This window comes from Lonchura striata, chromosome 3 (assembly GCF_046129695.1).
Source record: "Lonchura striata isolate bLonStr1 chromosome 3, bLonStr1.mat, whole genome shotgun sequence".
In the NCBI taxonomy this organism is placed as follows: Eukaryota; Metazoa; Chordata; class Aves; order Passeriformes; family Estrildidae; genus Lonchura; species Lonchura striata.
Window position 1 is genome coordinate 90,567,075 of NC_134605.1, and position 18,763 is coordinate 90,585,837.

At 42.9% G+C, this 18,763-nt stretch overlaps 2 protein-coding genes across 2 annotated transcripts in view; one reads left to right on the forward strand and one right to left on the reverse strand.

Moving 5' to 3' along the window:
- Window positions 1-2,284: 2,284 nt before the first annotated feature.
- Window positions 2,285-16,267, reverse strand: LOC110482171 (uncharacterized). The gene is made up of 5 exons (XM_077782375.1): window positions 16,101-16,267; window positions 11,755-11,805; window positions 4,987-5,137; window positions 3,189-3,320; window positions 2,285-2,608 (listed from the first exon to the last, which is right to left on the reverse strand). The coding sequence occupies exons 1-4, from the start codon at window positions 16,199-16,201 to the stop codon at window positions 3,312-3,314; spliced, it is 312 nt and encodes a 103-aa protein (XP_077638501.1). The 5' UTR covers window positions 16,202-16,267; the 3' UTR covers window positions 2,285-2,608; window positions 3,189-3,311.
- Window positions 16,268-16,633: 366 nt separating this feature from the next.
- GCLC (glutamate-cysteine ligase catalytic subunit) overlaps window positions 16,634-18,763 on the forward strand; it is a 36,643-nt gene continuing 34,513 nt past the window's right edge. Inside the window, exon 1 of the mRNA XM_021551289.2 lies at window positions 16,634-16,878. Coding sequence (XP_021406964.1) covers window positions 16,729-16,878 — 150 coding nt within the window. The 5' untranslated portion in view covers window positions 16,634-16,728. The remainder of the gene's footprint in view (window positions 16,879-18,763) is intronic.

Genomic DNA, 18,763 nt, shown 5'->3' on the forward strand with positions numbered 1-18,763 from the left:
CAGGCAGTACAGTCAAAGGTACACTGTCAGCCAATGCAGGCACATAAAGTGATTTATTTGGTCACCCACAAGTCCTACTGTAGGATAACCCAGGTTGCTCCTTAGGCTTTACTGACTGTATTGGCTCAAGACAAGATTCACACATAAATGTCCAGCACTGCCTGTGTGCTGGGTGGGTGTCCTGTCTGGCACTCAGCCATCCCAAAAGGACATGGGTTTCCTTTATGTTTTAAGTGCCAAGCACATCTCAGACTTCTTAAATTCATCCAAAGGCACTAACATTTATGCAAATGAATCAAACCACTGGTTTCCACTGATCCATTGATCTCCACAGTCAGAATAAAGACAGCAAGCATGCTTGTATCTTTACCTACATGTAGGCATGTTAATTTAAGAGCCTCCATCTTGATATTACCTGTTTTTCTTCTGCCCTTGAAAATTTTGTTGGCTAGAAGTTTCATTTTGAGGCTGTTGTGTCTTTTAATTTTAGAAGCTCTCATGCTTTGTTTCACTTACCTGAAATATGTCCATCAACAGTTCACGTTCTCAAGACTTAACAGGCTGGTGCAGAACAAATACATGTGCACACAGGTAGCTCTAGAGACTGCATTCAAATTTTCCTAACTCTGGCTTACTTGTGTTTTGCCAGAAAATCCCTGGAAGGCAGCCTTCAGCATACAGGACAAAAAGTGTACTTATGGGGAGTTATGGATGACATGAGAATTAATGCGTTCAAGAACATCAGAAAAAAAACAGTAAACTTAGTTCAAAGGAATGGTCAGTATTAATAACCAAGGACATGTACAGAAGCAGTCAGACTGGAAAATGCTGAGGGATTAGTTCATTTATATCATGACCAGAAGGCCTCTGCTCCCTCTGCAAGAGAATGGCAACAAAGATGTCATATGGGCCGTGCATCCTTCCACTGTGCCATGAGGAAGATGAGGATACCCAAACAGAGGTATCACGGACAAGAGACAGCAACCTTGCCAAAGTTTTATGGAGAACAAAGCTTTTGAAGTTGAGACGGGGATCTGGCATTTACTGATCATCATGCAGCATTGGACTCTGGACCAAACTCTGGTAAAGATCAGTTTGGGAGTGATTGTTCCAGTTAATTTGGTTTGAACTTTTTCTCCCAGCCTGCATTCTTTTCTTTTTGCCAGAATGAAACACAAAACAAAACCTGCCTGACATTCAAACTGCTTCGCTGATGACTCACTGACCAACTCCATGGCTTTAAGCTAGTAATTAGCTCACTTGCTATCTCATTTGTGCCTTCTGAAAAACAGGGTGATGAGTTTTTGCTGATAATGAAAAAGTGAACATGAATTGAACTGTTCCCAGAAAGTAAATTACTAAATAAATACGCATTAACAAGTGATCCTAAGACAAGAATTTGCTTGTGGGGGCAACTGCATTTTCACTGAGGCCAGTCTTGAATAACATCCTGCTTTACAAAAGGCTGAGAGTCACTGTGACAAAGCACAAATTGCTACCAAGGTTATTTAGGCGACTCTTTTCATTCAATGGTATCACAGGGATCAGCAAATGATGTGGCACATTCTTCAGTTTTGTCTCCTCCTTCTGTTGTTGTCTGTGGCTGCCCCTTTTGCAGGTACAGCTTGATCCTGCTTCTCAAACTTTTTCCACAAATAACTGAGTGCCCAGCTTAACCAGGCAACTTTGCAGGTTTCAGCGTGTTTTAGAGACGCTGTCGTAACAACTTCAAGACCCTTCAGTTTGCAAGGAACACCACTAACATTCACACATTCAGAGTAGAACTAGTACAGTAATATATTCACGTTTATTTACTTGCATTCCCATAAATTTTATAGACACAGGCAGGTGTGTTGACTACATTGTGCTCAACAAATAAAAGGTCTGAACAGAAGCACTTGGACTGGGAGCCATGAGGTAGAAACTAACAGGAAACAGAAACAATCAATTGGAGGCAGCAGTTTCAGTATAGCAACCACTCAATTATCATCAAGAGTTTAGTGGGCCTGAGGACTTTCAGAGAAAATAATTAGGTGGCTATGAGGTGTTTAAAATTACTTTTTCAGAGAAGAGAGAATGCTTCTTGGAAAAAGCATCAAAAGCATGTGTTTGAAAATTATCAGTTTGGAAATGGAAAATACTAAATTGCATCATAAGCTGATCAGAGGTAGGGCTTGACCTCTAAATACTGAAAGGGTTATTTTAGAAGTTGTTTTATCTGAGCAGTCACAGCACACAGAGTTGTGGTGAGTTCCTGCTGCACAGTAAACCTGATGAAGCCTGGTTTATTTTGAACTCATGTTTTATTTTCTTATCCGCCCAACTCAATAACCTCTCCTAAAGCTCTAAGAGTTTCTCCTTACTTCAGTTGTACTTCTTCAGCATGATTCTTCTCATGACCTCTTAAAAACATCTAGTTGAAAGGTTCCCTGACAAGGGGCATGTTCTGTCTCGCAGCCTGATACCCACAGTGAGTGGCCCAACCACTGCTGGTGAGCACATACTTCAGCTTTGCCTCATTACATTTCCTTTCTTATGTAGAGACCGTCTTCAGAAGTCGTGTAGAAAAACCCACTACTCTTCATCTCAGATGGTCATTCCAATGAAGCTGAAAAGATAGAAAGGCACTCTTAGTCCATGATTCATCCTATCCCAAAATAGCAATCTAAATCGGGTCTTTTGAATCACGGTTAAACATGCCAGCTGGTCTCCACTAACTGTAAGGGCAACCAAAGGGATTATGTCAGATGAAGACATTGGTACTACAGCAGTCTAAACTTAGGTGAAACGAATCATACTGTAATTCTTTTGAGCTCTGTGTCACTTCATGATGTTAGAGTGGTGGTTGGTTTCCAAGCTTGTATAGTGGGACAGATGGATGGACACTGTGATCACCGAGTTTTCCTTCATCTGAATGCTAGGCTGAAGAATCAAAAAATCTTCTCAATGGGAAGAGTGAGAAAACAAAGATGTATTTGTGCATATTTTCACAGAGGAAGATGCTACATTTTCTACCACTTTTTTGAGCTCTCCCCATCTGCTCAACAGCCCCTGTACATGTGTGAGTTGTTAGAGCAAGGCACTTCAATGCTGGTGTCACCACCATCTTCCCACCAGATAAAATCAATGCATGTTGACAGCAAGTACCAAGTTGCCCTCTTCCACAAAGGTGAAATTAGTTCACTTACCTTTTTGTTTTTTGTAAGCTTTTCCAGGAGTTAATGTATATTTTTCTAGTCAGAGATAAAGAAATAAGGTGATGAAAGAAAGAAGATGAAAGAGAGGTATTGGTTCCAACAACATCAGAATATTTAGTTGTCCTGTATTGCAAAACAGAAAAAACAACATTTTACTAGTAAAGGACCTTGAAACTTTTTCTTGCAATGCCCTCTTTTTAGGACAGCCCAAGTTTCCACATGCTCTTTCTCCAGTCCTGGAGCTAGCCTGCAAAATCCCTACTACAGGCTAGTGTGTAGATGCAGAGGTGCCCACAATTCTGACTTGGTTTCTCAACATAGAAAGAAGTCAATTTTATGCAACTTCATTGTGAAAAGCCATCCTGAGCACACAATTGTACAATAAAAGCTCATGACTTACCTTGTGAGTGAAATTCTGGGACAGCTGGGCTTGAGGTACCTCCCAGCATGTCCTACACACCATTTTGCATAGTCATGTTAGGCTGCCACATGCCCACCTCTGCAATTTTTGTGGCTGCCTGGGAAATGCTGTCTGAGGGTTCCTGCTCATGCTGCTCCAGCACTTCCATCCTGCTTGTGGCATGCTGTGGCATGGGGCTTGGTGCTCATGTGTGCACCATCCCAGCACAGGGAAGTAAGAATCAGAAAAATTTCACAAGTGCTCACAGAGCTCTACTGGATGTTGTTGTCACTGTCCTCAGATTAACAGCCATCCCCAGGCTCAGCCATCTCACCCAACCTCACCCTGTGAGGAAGCACAAGCTCCCAGAGACCACCCTGCATCCTCCTCCCTGGTCCCCTGAGAGACAGTTCTCTCCCTCCCCTTGAGCTCTGCCTCCTGTGAGCACACATGTCCACGTGGCTGGATGAAAAAACACATTACAACCCTGAGCCAGATTACAGCTGTGGTTTTGTTCCCATTGGCTGAGACTTCAATTGTATTAATTCGTTTGTTGTTCAGACCAGGCTTGTGCAAACTCAAGGCAGAGGGTAGGAATGGGCAGGAGGGAAGCAGCACTGTATCTTTTAGTACCAGTTCTGGCAAATGTTAGCTTAAAAGTACAATTCCTATCCCCGAACCAACTTCTTAGCCCTAGCAGAGCAATCCGTTTCAGCCTTCTCTCCATGAATGTGGAGGGCATATCTGCTTCTGCAACTGGGCCACCCAAGTCATACAGCCATCAAAGAGAAGCTGCTCTTAGAACTGGAATGCAAACTCAAAGTGCCAGGAGAGGAGGCTCTGAAAGCGTTTGCTTCAGACAAGTCACCAGGTTTGTGAAAAGCTAAACAAAGCAGTCAGCTGCCTGCATTGCATGGGAGCCTCGTGGCAACTCTCAGGAAATAGTATAGAGCTTTTTGTGTTATTTTAATTATGTTTCAATTTAATAGTGACTAAGCAAACTCTTGCAAAAAGAATTAGTAGGTTTGAGCTGTATCAGAGCATGACACATGTGATGCTGCTCAGTGACACAGGCAAGACAGACCCAGACAAGATGCCCTTGCTCCAAGAGGGCTCCTGAACCAGCCTGGCCCTGTGCTGCTGAACTCATGGAAAACTACACAAACACTTTGAGGCTTCCTCCAATCTCTGTGCAGCCCCCTTCTCCCCACAACTTTGAAGTGCAATTTTTAAAAAGTCACCTGAATTTAATTCTTGAAACTACTTTTTCTCCTGAAACTGTGCAAGTTGTGCTCTGTGGAGTACCACCATTCTGTTTACATCTGCATTTTCCACTTGAAGGTTTTGGAAAAAATTTATAGTGCAAAAGATTAAAATAAACCAACTCACCAGACAGAAAATACTTCTTGCCGTAATTATCTCTTTTTCTGTCTTAGTATGTTTCCTACCAGTTTTGGTTGGGAAGTGGCAGAGTTGATGGCAAATTTGATCTGTCAATCCAAAAAAGTGATTAAGGTCACTTAGGAATAACAGGTGCCACCTGGAAAAGAAGCAGAGGACTTAAAAAATATTTATGGCTAAATGTATTCATTTTTGCATTCCAGAAGGCTCCCCTTGGTCTCTCCTGAAGATAATACATTAACATTAGGATGAAATATTGACATGCTGTTCAAACTTTTCACCTGAGATTGAATAATAAATCACAGAAGCTGAGTCACTGGTCTTTTTATTAGCTCAGAGAAATAACATGACATTACTCAAGGACACAGACCAGCCAATTTTTTCCGAAGATAAGAAACGGATTCATTTTTTCTGAAAAAAAGAATTCCTTATCTTTCTGGCTTCATTCAGGAATACATCAACAGAAAACCAATATGAATTGATAAAAAGGATTTGTTCATTTATTTTCTTACAGAATATTTGATCCTTTTAGATTATTTCAAATAGCATCATATTGGGTCAGAAATTCCTGACTACCAAGGAATTGGAAACCTGATTTTCACAGCACTGCTGCCATGTATTGATGTAATTTACCATGGAAAACACCCTGTATTAATTATAGATAACCATAGTATGGCCAAACAATACAAAAAACACATCCACAAATTGTAATTGTTTTAAACTCCAAGCAGCCTAAGATCTAAGCAGAGATTTTAGGGGAGCATGAGAACAGCTAAACTAAACATCTGTTTAGTTAGATTAAATTGTTTAGGTTGACAGAGGGAGCAGGGAATGTGGTCAGTAATTTCTAAAATGCAGCATCTTATGGGTTGATTATAAAATAGTGGTGTTGAACTTTCAGAAGCAATGACCCTAGTGATGGGTCACTAATTAACATACAGCTGGATCCAGGGGACCTCCTTTATTTGGTCAGTTCTTGATGAAAAGCAGCTAAATATTTCTGTGTATTTTTGGCAATTACATTTACTTTTGGTACAATCCCCACAAATAGCAATGTTCCATTTCAAAGTTGCAGTATCTACTTTTAGATCTCTTAGTATTTCAAAAGGATGAGAATATTTAAAATAAACTACATCCTTACTACAGTCAATCAAATATTTCCCCATCAACTAGGACAGTTTCTATATTCTGATTCCTTTCTCAGGTTTAATTCTGTTTTGGATTCTGCTACTGAGTGGCTCTGTACGTCTTAAGGAAGTTGTTGTGCAAGTGGGACAACTTGACAAATGCAGAAATACGAGATGCAGAAACTTGCTTCCTTCACAAGTACAATATGCAGCTGAATAGCAGCTATTGTCTTTATTTTACAGTGGACAAAATCATGTTCTGTTTCTTAAAGAATGATGAAATCAGGACATAAATGAATATAGTGTTTTCTGATTGGTACCATATACAAATCCGGCATCAGTGTTTATAGGAAAAAGTGTCTAGTGGTTCTCACCTGAAGTTCTTCATTTGACTTTGCAAGACTTCCATACAGCTGAAAACTTTCACTCTTGGTATCACTAAGAGTGCCCATGATTAGAAATGTTGACAAAAATAGTTGTCATTACTGAGAACAAGAAAAGATATAAAATACACCTTCTTTATGGAGAGGTTCAGTTACTGTCGAGAACATGACCAGGTGGGAAACATGCTTTTTCCTAGGCTGACAGGACTACAACTGGTCCCTTGGGAAGCTCTTTGGTAACTATGAATTTGATGAAGAATTTCCCACTTGGCCAGGTGAGGGTTGCACAATATGAGAAACTCCTCAAATTCCAAGGACACAACAAATATGGGTTGGAAGTGCTGAGGGGGCCCTGCTCCTCCAGTCTGGAGATTTACAAACCAAGCAGAGACTAACAGATGTGCCACCACTACAGAGTAATGCTGCAGCTGCTCTGTCTGGGGCAGCCTTATGCTCTTGTGAAGGCTCCAATGCAAGGATTAGCACACAGTGCCAATGGATCAGCACAAGATACACACTTATCACAAAGAAATTATGAAAAGCAAATACCAGACAGTTCTGTGCTCAGTATCTCAGGTTCTTCTGGAGTTGGGAATAAGCAAGTTTCATTTATCAGCATATAATGTGTCAAAGGCAATGAGAACACAGATATCTTAGCATCCTTTTGGTCCAGACTCCCTGGGCAAGGCAGCCTGTCTCTGAGGTCAATTCAAAGGGCAGAGGATGTGTTATTAATCAAAAGCATCCTAACTAGCTGAGTTAAATGACATAAATGACAACATGAGTGGTGTATTCATAAAAGGCCTGCATTTTCACGTTCCCAGTTTTGTGAAACTATGAGGTTAATTCACACACACCACCCAAGCAAAAATGGACCAGCACTGAAAGAAAATTGTTATTGCAAAGTCAATACCTTTAATATAATGAAATGCCAGAATTAAGCTTGCCTTTAATGTGGCATCCTGTTGTGTACATATGATGATATGCTTTTTAAATTATACAACTGCATCGTGCTTCTTTCAAGAGATCCCTACTTCATTCACTACACAGGAACAGAGGAGATTTCTTAATGAGATTCTAGGCAGGATTTTTATTAGCACAGATTTCTACTCCCTCTTTTGTTTACTGAACTCATTCTCAGTACCGTACTGAATAGGAAATTAAAAATGTAATATTTTATGTAATTATTCTCAAAGTTCAAGTCGACTGCAGCTGAGTTCTATGACTCAGTAATCCAAGATGGTTAACTAAAAGATGCAGACTAAGCAAGCTGTGAAAACCTAGTTTTCATGTCTTGTGTCCCCAGGCTGTGTAAGATAGCCATGTCTTGCTGCATTTACTGTGGCAGTACTCTTGCCCTCATTGAAAGTTCTCCACTCAACCCTAAAAGCTGACGTTTCAGAGAGCAGCATATTTCAGCTCAGCCCCAGAAAATACACATTTTTTTTACTCTCACTGGGCACAGGTACACCAATGTCCTCAGGCTGACTGACTGTAGGATGTGTTTGCACAGTACAGACTACAAAGACTACCTGAAGGTATCATAGGGAAATACGAAGTTGAAAACTTGAAATTCCCTCTGATCTGTGCCAAGACAGACCAGTGTATCCAATATCTACATGCACAGACAAAGAAGAAAAGAATTCCTTTCTTCAAAGGAAATTTGTCCACCTGAAAGACATATTATTCCTTGAGTTTTGGTTAATCTGTCCACTTGAAGGTGGACCATTCCTCCAGTTTTCCAGGAGACAAAACATGAGGGATGCACTTGTGCAGCCAGAAGCACTGGGCTGAGAGCTGCCTGTAAGGCAGCAGCAACTGCAACATGGGAACCTGGACTTTCAGGCTGCCAGGAAGTTCAGTATGGTATACCAAAGGGAAAAAACAGCACAAATAGCCCATTTGTTAAAAAAGAAGTGGAAACCATAATCCATTTAAGGGTTTCAGAGGAGAATACGTAAAGGAAAACCAGCAACTACCTTCTCTGTGTGGGTTAGCTTTCACCCATGACTTCTTAACACACTATCTCTAGGGTGTGTTTCTTTCAAGGAAGATGCAGGTTTTCACATGTAGATGAGTGCCTGGCACACTGCAGCCAGCCTCCAGCCACAAGGCAGAGGGCACAGAGGTCCAGTAAGTCCTGTGTTGTGTCTCAGCCCTGTGTGAATGTCCTGGCTACCCTCTGCAGTTTATGTCCAGGCAACTGCCTTGTTCCCCAGCACGGCTGTCCCTGTTTTGGCATGAATTGCCCATGCAACTGATGTTCCCGTGCTCCTGCCACTGCACCTGCCCGGCCAAAGCAGGGTGCCAAAGGCAACAGTGAGTCATTGCTATGCTCACCCCAAGACATGTTGCATGAGGAAGACAGGTTCTTGCTGTGTTTTGTTTATAATAGGGCTGAAGCTGCGCTTCCCACAGAGCTTAAAAAGTGAACAAGAAAGCCTCAGGTGACATTTCAAGGGAGGATAGCTTGGGAGGTGCCTTTTCTTTTAACTAACCTCAATAGAAGAATGAAGATATAATCAGATAAGTGTCAAAATAAATGATGAATTCACACATCAGATAACTGACCCTGTTTTGAAAGAATATTGTATTCACTATTTTAGATTGTAATAGAAAACAGGATGGTCCAAAACTTAAGGGATTAAAACTGCCCCAACTGCAGCCAATGGAAATATTGTCTTTCACTTCAACAAAAACAGAAAATGTCTTCAGTTGATCTGGAAAAAAACTTTGAAATGCTGGAGTGATTACTAGTCGCTGCCAACCATTAACTTTCCTTCTTTTCCTCCAACTGAATTATGCCAAGTCTTTCATGGGCAGTACGTTTCATTGCCATTTGCTTATTTGTTGTCTTGCTTTTCTACAGATTTTTGAGAGGAAGATGGAAAGCTGATCTGTTTCCAGAATTTATGATAGGGGAAAAAAAAAACAGCTAAAAAATAAGGGAAAAAAAAAACAGAAGAAAGAAAGCCTACCTTTGTCCCATGGAGCTGGCAAGAGACATTATCACCTGGAGAGAGGTGAGGGGCAAGCTTACAAAATATGCCACTACTATTGACAACCCTCCCTGAGAGCAAAGCCTTGTTGCTGGTATCTCACTGATCTGCCATACTGCAGTCCCAGCTTTACCCACTGAGACCCAGGCTGTGAAAGACAAAACCATAACGACCAAGATAACATGCATATGCAGGATGATGCTGGACTATGCATGAACAGAATTTGACCATTTGTTATTCAGGAGTAGTGGCACTTTACAACAAAGAACATTAACCACATTTCCATTGCTGTAAAGCTCTTGTTTAGTTTTTCTCTTCCTCTCCCTAGACCCAGATCCAGTCACGTCCTTTGCATTAATTCTGTGCTCATCAGTACATTCATGCCTTGAGTCAACTCCATAGCTATCACAAACGATTCACCTTTTTTCCAGTTTAATATTCTTCTCAATTCCAGTAATTAGAATTGGCTTGGTGCAGGGTCAGAAAACACAAGCCAGTGCATGTAAGGGGAGGTAGGCCAAGGCCAAGGGAGAAGGGCACAGAACCTCTTTAAGTGGAAATGAGCTGTTAGAAAATCTCATACCCAAATATGTAACTTTACCTGTCCAGCTTTGCTGCAGACACTTTAATTCTTTGTTTTGTGTCCTGCAGGCTTCTCCTAATAGCCATCTGCAGCCTGACAGTAATTATAAAGCCTGGCTCAAAGAATTGATCAATAATGTGATAAGGTGAACAAAAAGAACTCCAAGAGAAAGATACCTTTTCAGTATGTTCAGAGGCCTAAAATGTTTCCAAAACACTTAGCCATCCTTTGAGAGCTGCACATGCCTGTTTAGTGGTAGCATCTTTCTTTGAGAATCTATCCCTTACCTCTCAACAACCTCCTGGGTCATTTAGGACCTCATCTTTCTTTCTGCAACAAAGGCTGAGAAACAAGTGTGGTTACACCACCAAAGACCCTGCAGCCCATGATCTATAGGTACTTCCAATAGTGGTGTTTATGCAGCATATGGAAGCAGCAGTGAGACAGCAGCTGGGAGCTGTTCCCTCACATAACTCAGTTTCTCACTGGGAAAAAGCAGACCTATTCAGCTTATATTCCACCCATATCTCAATACCTGAAGCTCTATCCAGAAATACAAGCTACCAAAGAAAGATTAAAATTGAATGTAAAATTATTCAAATACCTGAGCTATTAAATGGAAGGCCAATGTCATCTTTCCTGATATATCTAGTCTATTTGCAAATTGGCAGTTCAGCCTCACTAGTATTTACTGAGCTAGCTAACAGCGTTTTTCACTTGAAATGCCTGGAACAAGTTTAGGCTTATTAATAAATAAAGTCTTCTGTTACATGTAGTAATACACAGGTTTGTACTTGGGATTTTGAACAACTCTTTCATGACATAGTTAAAACCTTTTCCTTGGTGGAGTGCCACAGAATTACACAGCTTTTATGAAAAAGAAGATTAAAGCACACTGGAGTAATGAGAAATTTGAGAAGAGCAAGTTTCTCAGGAGGTGATCCATTTGACCAAAACCTGCACATATATATACACTAAAATGGAGGTTATAATCAGCATTAGACTGAATTATTTTAAGCATGGAATCTTTCAGCTGTATCTGCTGTTCTTCCTTCTTGCTCTGCTGCTCTATGCCCCCAACAACCTGCACTGAGGGAACCTTGCAGCCTCCTCTTCCTCTTTGTACCAAGCATGGATTCATGCAGGGCACAAAGCCAACAATGCTGCCTTGGTGCTGCTACACAACAGCCATGGCTTTGGAAAGAACCAGCTGGCGGCAGTAATCCAACAGGCAAAACCTGGGAATCCTGGGGTCAGCGCCACGGAGCGTGGGAGAGCTGCAGGTTTGGCAGGCAGATGGTTGCTCTTTTACACAACTGTGCAAAGTACACTTCTTATGATAAAACATTACAGTTCATGACAGGTTATTTGGGGAAAAGGTTACATTTCCCCGAGTCTTATCTTGCTGCCTGATGCATTCCTTGGCAGAAATGGGAATTTGGACAAAGATTAAAGAAGTTATGGATGTGAACAACTGGGTAACTACATGGAGGCTGTATTCCTGTTACTGGCAGATATAGGAGAGGTTAGAAATGTGAGGCCTATAATAATTTACAGACATAGAGAGAAACCAGGCAGTTCTTTTCTATAAACCTCAAATACTAGAACAATGAAGCCTTGGAGAATTTGGTAATGGGAAGCATGGTTTGGGTTCCAACTCTTACCTGGCAGTGCAGCTCACTGGCTCTGCTTTAATTTCCCAGCCTGTAAAAAAACTGAAAAATTATATTAAAATAGATATAAAAGCTGCTACTAATACATCTTACTTAGGAATTCTACTATTTTTTTCACTAAGGATCAGTACTTTATTCTTAGCTGCTAAACTTTATGTAAAAAAATATACTACAGCTTGAGTGTGGCAGGAAAGATGAGACAGTTGCTAAACAGAAAAGTATTATTTATTTATTCTGCTTTTCAACTAACTTTTGAATGTTCCAACCCACATTTAACTAATATTTGTGGGTTTCTGGATTCTTTTCAGGAGATGTTGATGATGAAATTAGGACTTTTAGGTGTGCTGTCCTTCAAACGGATATATGTTTGCAAAAAATGTGCAGACACCTAACACTCCTAGCTGTGGTGAGAATTCAAGTAACCAAGGAACTCAGTCACTTTAAGGTGCATGCCCTGAATTCAGGCTTTTGTAAGGCTTAATCATCAACAGAGTCTTTGAAAGGACTTTGCACTCAGCCCCTGTTTTTCTTATGTCTAAAGAAGAATTTCACAGCTTCTGATAGTCACAATGAACGAAGTGATGCATTAAAGACAAGACATGCAGAGAGGATGAGAAGGTAGACTTCAGTTTTGCTACTGAGCCCCTGGTATTCTTGTATATTACACAGCTATCTACTAAGAAAAAAAACCCCACAGGTCAGCCTATGGAAAAGAATATAAAGATAATCCTATAATAAAGGGTCTCCATCATAGGAGACACTGGAAAGAAAATAAACTGGAAAGTAATTTGGAAGTTCTTGCTTTCTTGGAAATACTTTGTATCTTGTGGATGTCATCAAAGAGCCTCTTTAGGACAGCTTTGGACACAGTCACAGCTGAATTGGTAGAAGAGTGCACTTCCAAGGGAACTGGTGGCAGCAGGAGAAAACAGTGAACAGTGTACAATGGGCATCAATCTGCATGCCAGACCACTCTGAGAGGGAGCAGTTCAGCAACGTACACACAAAATAATTCACATGCTACAGTCAAGGCACCATAACCATGTCCTGTCCACAGACACAGCAAAAGAATATGTGGGCTACTCAGAAATGAGAAATTCAAGTTCCTTGCAAAAGGAACATGCTAATAATGACCAAAGTGGTGAAATAATGTGATTATATTCACTTTTTACATAAATGCACAAAACTTTATAGACTGAAATGCACAGTTCATCGTTACTGAAGTAAAAAACGCCAGCCCTCAAAACCAATGGTTATCAATAAAAATTCACAAAAACATCCTATAAATGCACCACTTAGACTCATGACATAACTTAATGCTACTACAGTCATTTCTACATCAGGCAACAGCAAGAAAAAGAAATTTTAAAGTTATACTGAAAAGTCACACCAGTGTCTCTCATACACTAATTGAGAAGTTGGCTTGGAGAGGAATAAGTATTATTAATTAGACCAAAATAAGTCCCCATTAGTCATATTCCTCAATGCAGAGCAGGAAGACTTTAACTGGAAAATACATCAGAAGATCCTTCACTTGAATCTTTTCAGTGTCCTGACTTCCTTCTCTCCCTAGATAGATCATTTAATCCAAGTTGCTAGTCAGCAAGACTTTCTGCATCAAGAAATAATTGACTGAGCACAGATCTCTCCAGTGCCTCAGGAAATGTCTGGAGGCCTCCTGACTCTCCTCACTAAAAAGGAAGCAGTTATTGCATCTGCTGCTCACCTGAGTCAGTTGTTTTTTTCCTACTAAACACACCATTTCAAAACTTTGGAAGATGATTGTTTCATTTGAAGTCTTTTCATTTTACTCAGAAAATAATCAATATACAGCAATGCCAGCTCAAAAATCACCTTGAACAAAGCTGCTTTAAAATTTCTTTGCAGATGATTCATGAAGTAAAACAAATCTTTCTTTCTTCCTTCTAATAACAGCCTCATCACAAGACATTTCCTTGCTACTTATTACTTTTAATGACAGCCAGTAAAAGAAAGGATTCTGTAGGAGTGGCCTCACCTATGAGTCTACATATCTTTCATCTCTCCCAGTGGGTATATTCTCAAAGAGCCAAGCTACTCTATTAGATTTAGTGGCAGCTGATTTGAATAGCTTTGCAGCTATACAAAACAAAAAGTGAGTTATCCTCTGTGGAGAAAGACAGGAACATGTCAAACAGCTCCTTGCTGTGCAAGTTGCAAGTCACATATTCTCCTCCCATCAACCTACTAAATTAACGTTCATCAGCCTTTTCCCTCAACTATTTCCTTTGGACTGTTCAGAAAAACTAGTTAAGCCTTGGGCCAGGGGATTTGAGTACAGAGTAAACAAGTAACATCATCCAAAGTACTGCCTGTATGTTCAGAGAAGCTTTTTTTCATATTAAGTGTATTGGAAGTAATTATACAATGATATTCAGTGTACTGGAAATAATTATACAACATTAAGCATGTGGGCAGATATTATACAATGGTTTGTCTTGAAGTCACATTTTAGGTGATGTGCAAATGAACATTTCTGCATGTGATGCTGTCAACTTTAGAACGGCTTAGTCCTCCACTGTGGATCACCCCACACTGCCAGAACACATACATTAGAACTGAAGGGGGAAAAGATTCAGCTGAAAGTGGTGAACACTCCATAAACAGAGCTAACTTGTCATGCTGTTATGCTAGAGATTGCAGTATGAGAAAAGAGTTTACATCTTCATCAGTTTTACTGGTGCAAGAGAAAATACCTTGATTTTCTGTTACAAACAATGTATTAGCTCAGTAGTTGACAAGACTAAGCACACAGGACTGGAAACAGAGCAGATATCAGCACTAAAAGAACACAAAAATGAGCTGAGGTTAAATACTGAGAAAGACAGGACACTGAAAATGTGCTCTTGAATTGCAGGTCAAAGAGTAGCATTAGTGGTCAGCTGAAGAGTACAGACTGCATAATAGCAGCCTGCAATATAATAAAACTGATCTTAATTTCAAAATTTTGTGTATGTTGCTGGAAATGTTTACAGTGCATTATACACCCACATACTCAAAACTATACCAAATACCCAATTCTTCCAGAAAAGTTTCTCAGTAACACAGGGCTCTTGCTGCCAGCCAAGTGAACTGAGAGCATGGACCCTAAACAATACAGACATGTTGGCTCAGATTCCTCAAATGACAACATAAACTTTGATTTGATACAACAAGGTTTGCTTCAGATGCAGGCTCACTGCCCCAAAGGTAGAAAGGGGCTGACACAGCTGTTGGCTATCAGGTGCTCCTTGTCACTGCCAGGACTCCTGAGGTGCTTCAGCTGTAACTCAAAGCTGTGGAAAAGCTGAGGCTGGATGGCAGCATGATGGCACAAATATGGTATCTTGATATTTTGGTGCAATTGCCCTCAAACATACAAGGCTTTGTCCCCTTAGATCTGAAATAAAGTACAACTTGGCTTTCACATGAGCGATATGCCTCATCAGACTACCATTGCCAAGTGTGAGAATTTTGGCCTCTTGATGTTTCAAAAATAAAAAAGGCTGTGGGATTTTTTAGCTAGAAGAAAAGATTGTATTCTTGTCCACCAAACTAAGTCAACCAGCCATCTCCAGATCTACTATAGTACCAACAACGGCACTGCTTTCACTCAGGCCAGCCTGTACAATTTCTGCCAAAACCATTTAGGTATTTTTTTTTTTTAATCATGAGCTCCTAAAAATCAGCTCATTATAAATTGTTTGTAATTTTAATTTTAACAGTTACTCCTTGTTCTGTCAATGCTGCCTTTTGTGTAGAAACTTACACCATTAAAATACTTCTGAGTTATTTTAATATTTGGTATCTTCCATTAATGTATTCAGTTTTGTTATTCTATTATCTTGGGAGTTTATTCTATTCTTTAGACACCTCATATCCTGGAGTAAGATAATTAAACAGTTCTTGTAAGTATAGTCATTCAGTCAATGAAATATCTAATAATACAGTTCATCCATTAGTGGGCTATATCAGAGTTTAAATACCTTACTAATTATCAAAGCATTGGTTTATCACATACCAGCCCTGCAGCCGATGGTGAGCTTTGTGAATGTAACAATGAGGGTCCAGGAGTAATAAATTTCTGTTTATCAGCAGTGAGAAACTTTCCCTTCACGTTAACGTTCAGCTTTTTGTCTCTCCATTTAGTAAAGACTTCGCACTAATAGGCCTTCCTTCTATTTTTCATCGACTGTAATAAAATACACGCTTCGACACGCCCCTGCATCCTCTTTCCTAACACAATGCTATTGCAATTCCCTCCAAAACAACCCCCAGGTAACAAACTCATTTTCAACAACTTCGCGAGCTGGGCTTACTGCTTGACACGCAACATGCGGGTTTCGCAGCCGCAGAGATGCAGAGGAGAATCCATGGGGGATGAGGGGCGACCTCTCTGGACTTCACCCACCCCGAGCATCTCGTTTTCCCCTGTAAAACACACAGGGGCGTTCGCGCACTGAACCTCTCGGTCAGGACATTTATTTTGGCGCTCTCAGGCGCACACGGTCCCTGTCCCCCGAAGCACCAGCCCGGCCAGCCGTGCCCCGTGCTGCCCGGGGCTCCTCTCGCCGCCATGGCGCCCGGCGCAGGCGAGCGGCGCCTCCTCCCGTGTCCGGGCCGAGGGCCAGGCGTTCGGGGCCGCTGCCGGCGGCCGGGCTCGCCTCCCCGGGCCCCTCCGTCGCTCGTTGCCGCGCCGGGAGCGCGCCGGGAGCGTGCCGGGAGCGCGCCGGGCCGGCAGGCCGCGCGCAGCCCGCGCCCGGCGGGCGGGGGCGGCGCCTGCCGGCGGAAAGTGCTGAGTCACGGCCCTGACGCGCGGCCGCCGTCACGTGCGGCGCCGGGCTCGGTCCCGCCGCCGCGGCGCCCGGCGCACCCGCGGCACCGAGCGCACCGGCACGGGCGCGCCCGCTCCGCTCGCGTCCTCGGCCTCCTTCCCTCCCGGCCGGCATGGGGCTGCTGTCGCAGGGCTCGCCGCTGAGCTGGGAGGAGACGCGGCGGTACGCGGAGCACGTGCGGCGGCACGGCATCCTCCAGTTCCTGCACATCTACCGCGCCCTGCGCGACCGCCACAAGGACGTGCTCAAGTGGGGCGACGAGGTGGGTGAGAGCCCTGCGAGCGCGGCCTCCGCCGCCGCTGTGGCGGGCGCAGGTGCCGTTCCGGCGCGGGCGGGCGGGCCGCTGGGCCGGAGGGGACGTTGCGGTCCCGGCGGGCTTTGTTTACCTCGCGCACACGCGCGCCCGCCGCACTTCGTTGCGCAGCGCGGCCGCCCCGCTGTTAGCGCGGTTCTGAAGCGCTGGGACAGCTTTGGGTGCTTCCGCCTGGCACCGGTTGGTTGCCCCGGCTGCCCCGCGGGAGGTGTATTCCCGGGGCGGTGATGCTCGGCAGCACTCGCTCCTTCCCCGGAGTTTGTTTATGCTCCCTCGATGAGTCTGAGTAAAGCACGTCTATGCCTCGAGTGCAAGGCAGTGCCTGCTCGGAGTCAGACTCAGATTTTGGGAGGAAAGTGACGGAAGCAGGACCGGGGGTGGGCGGGCGGCTCTGCAGTGGCAGCGCTCTCACCGCCTTCCTCCCCGTACCCCTGCGTGAAAGGGACTGCCGAGCCCTGCTTTACCCGGAGTTCCCTGGGCGTTTGGTACCCGTCAGCCTGCCTTCTGAGCAAGGATCAGGATGATCGCTCGGGTCATCGCTTGAACTTTGTTACAGGTGCTTTGTGCCGGAGGACCGTAACTTTAGTTACAGGTCTTGGGTGTGTTGCCTTGTAAACTTGCGCTCATCTGTGCCACAGCCTGACGGCACTCTGCAAGGAGCAAAGGCTGCCTCCTCTATTCATTAGTTCCCCAGGAGACAGGGAGCAGCTTCACTAGAAGCTGTCCTTGTCCGTGGTGTTGGTGAAGTCCAGCACTGGCCACTTGAAGGTGTTGTAGATGCAGCTGCAGGGAAGTTGGAAGAACAGAGTAGGGTAGAAGCAATGTGGGGTCTTGGCCATTGCACCTCTGTCTCATGTACAGTTTGCTTTCTGAGCAGCAAAGGCATTTGTGAGAAAACTTCATTCAAGTAATAGCAGCTGTTCATAGATGTTCTTTGCCAAAAGAGAATGCCGTTCACCATGTGCATTCTGAGAGAACTTGTCTCTTAAAGTCAGTTCTTCTTTAAATTAACCCTTTTTATAATTCACATAACAGCAGGGCAGGCATCAGCATGCAGAAGTCGCTTCCATGAGTGAGTGGGGGCTTGGCTACTAAATAAAATCTGTTTAATGAAAGTATGTGCAGTCTACACCGTAGGGTTTTGCAGCTAGAGTGGTGTGGACTCAGAAAGTTTAAATATACTTTTATCTATGCCTGTCTGACATTTGTGTTCCTGAGTGTCTTCTATGACTGAAGTTGAAGACTGAAGCTGATGAAAGAGCCTCACACTCTTGAGTCCAGGAATATAAACAGTCTTCCTGTTGCTCTGAGACTTAGGTCAAGGGTTTGCTCATTAATCTTTAAGAGATGGTACTCATTTTTCAATGGGTGTTAGATTTTAGTTGTCCTTGCTTTCTCAGAGTGAGATTTCACAAGATAGCTAAGGCTGATCCACTAGCAAGCTGGTTAAGCTTCCCTCCTTGTGTTCTGGGCTCATATTTCTGCTGCCTGCCTTGTGTTGTTACTGGTCAGCTGAGTTCAAAAAGTTAACCCAGCAGAAAACTCTTCTTCCATTCAGTTTTTTAGGGTGGTTGCTTTTCTCAGCAGAGCTTCAGCTCTTTCACAGGTAGACCCAACAAGCTCTCTTTAATTTGAAGAAAGTACCAGGAGCGTGTGGAGGAAAGGGTCGAGTGCAACTGGCCCCTGCAGCACCTGCAGCTGGTCACTTGGTAATCTTAGATATATGGTGAGACTGGACTCTGAGAGCCTCATTCTTCCTGTGGCCTGGGGACCCTACTGAGCAAAGTGTTTATGCTCAATAAATAGTGGAGCGTAATGTCAAAGGAGATACACA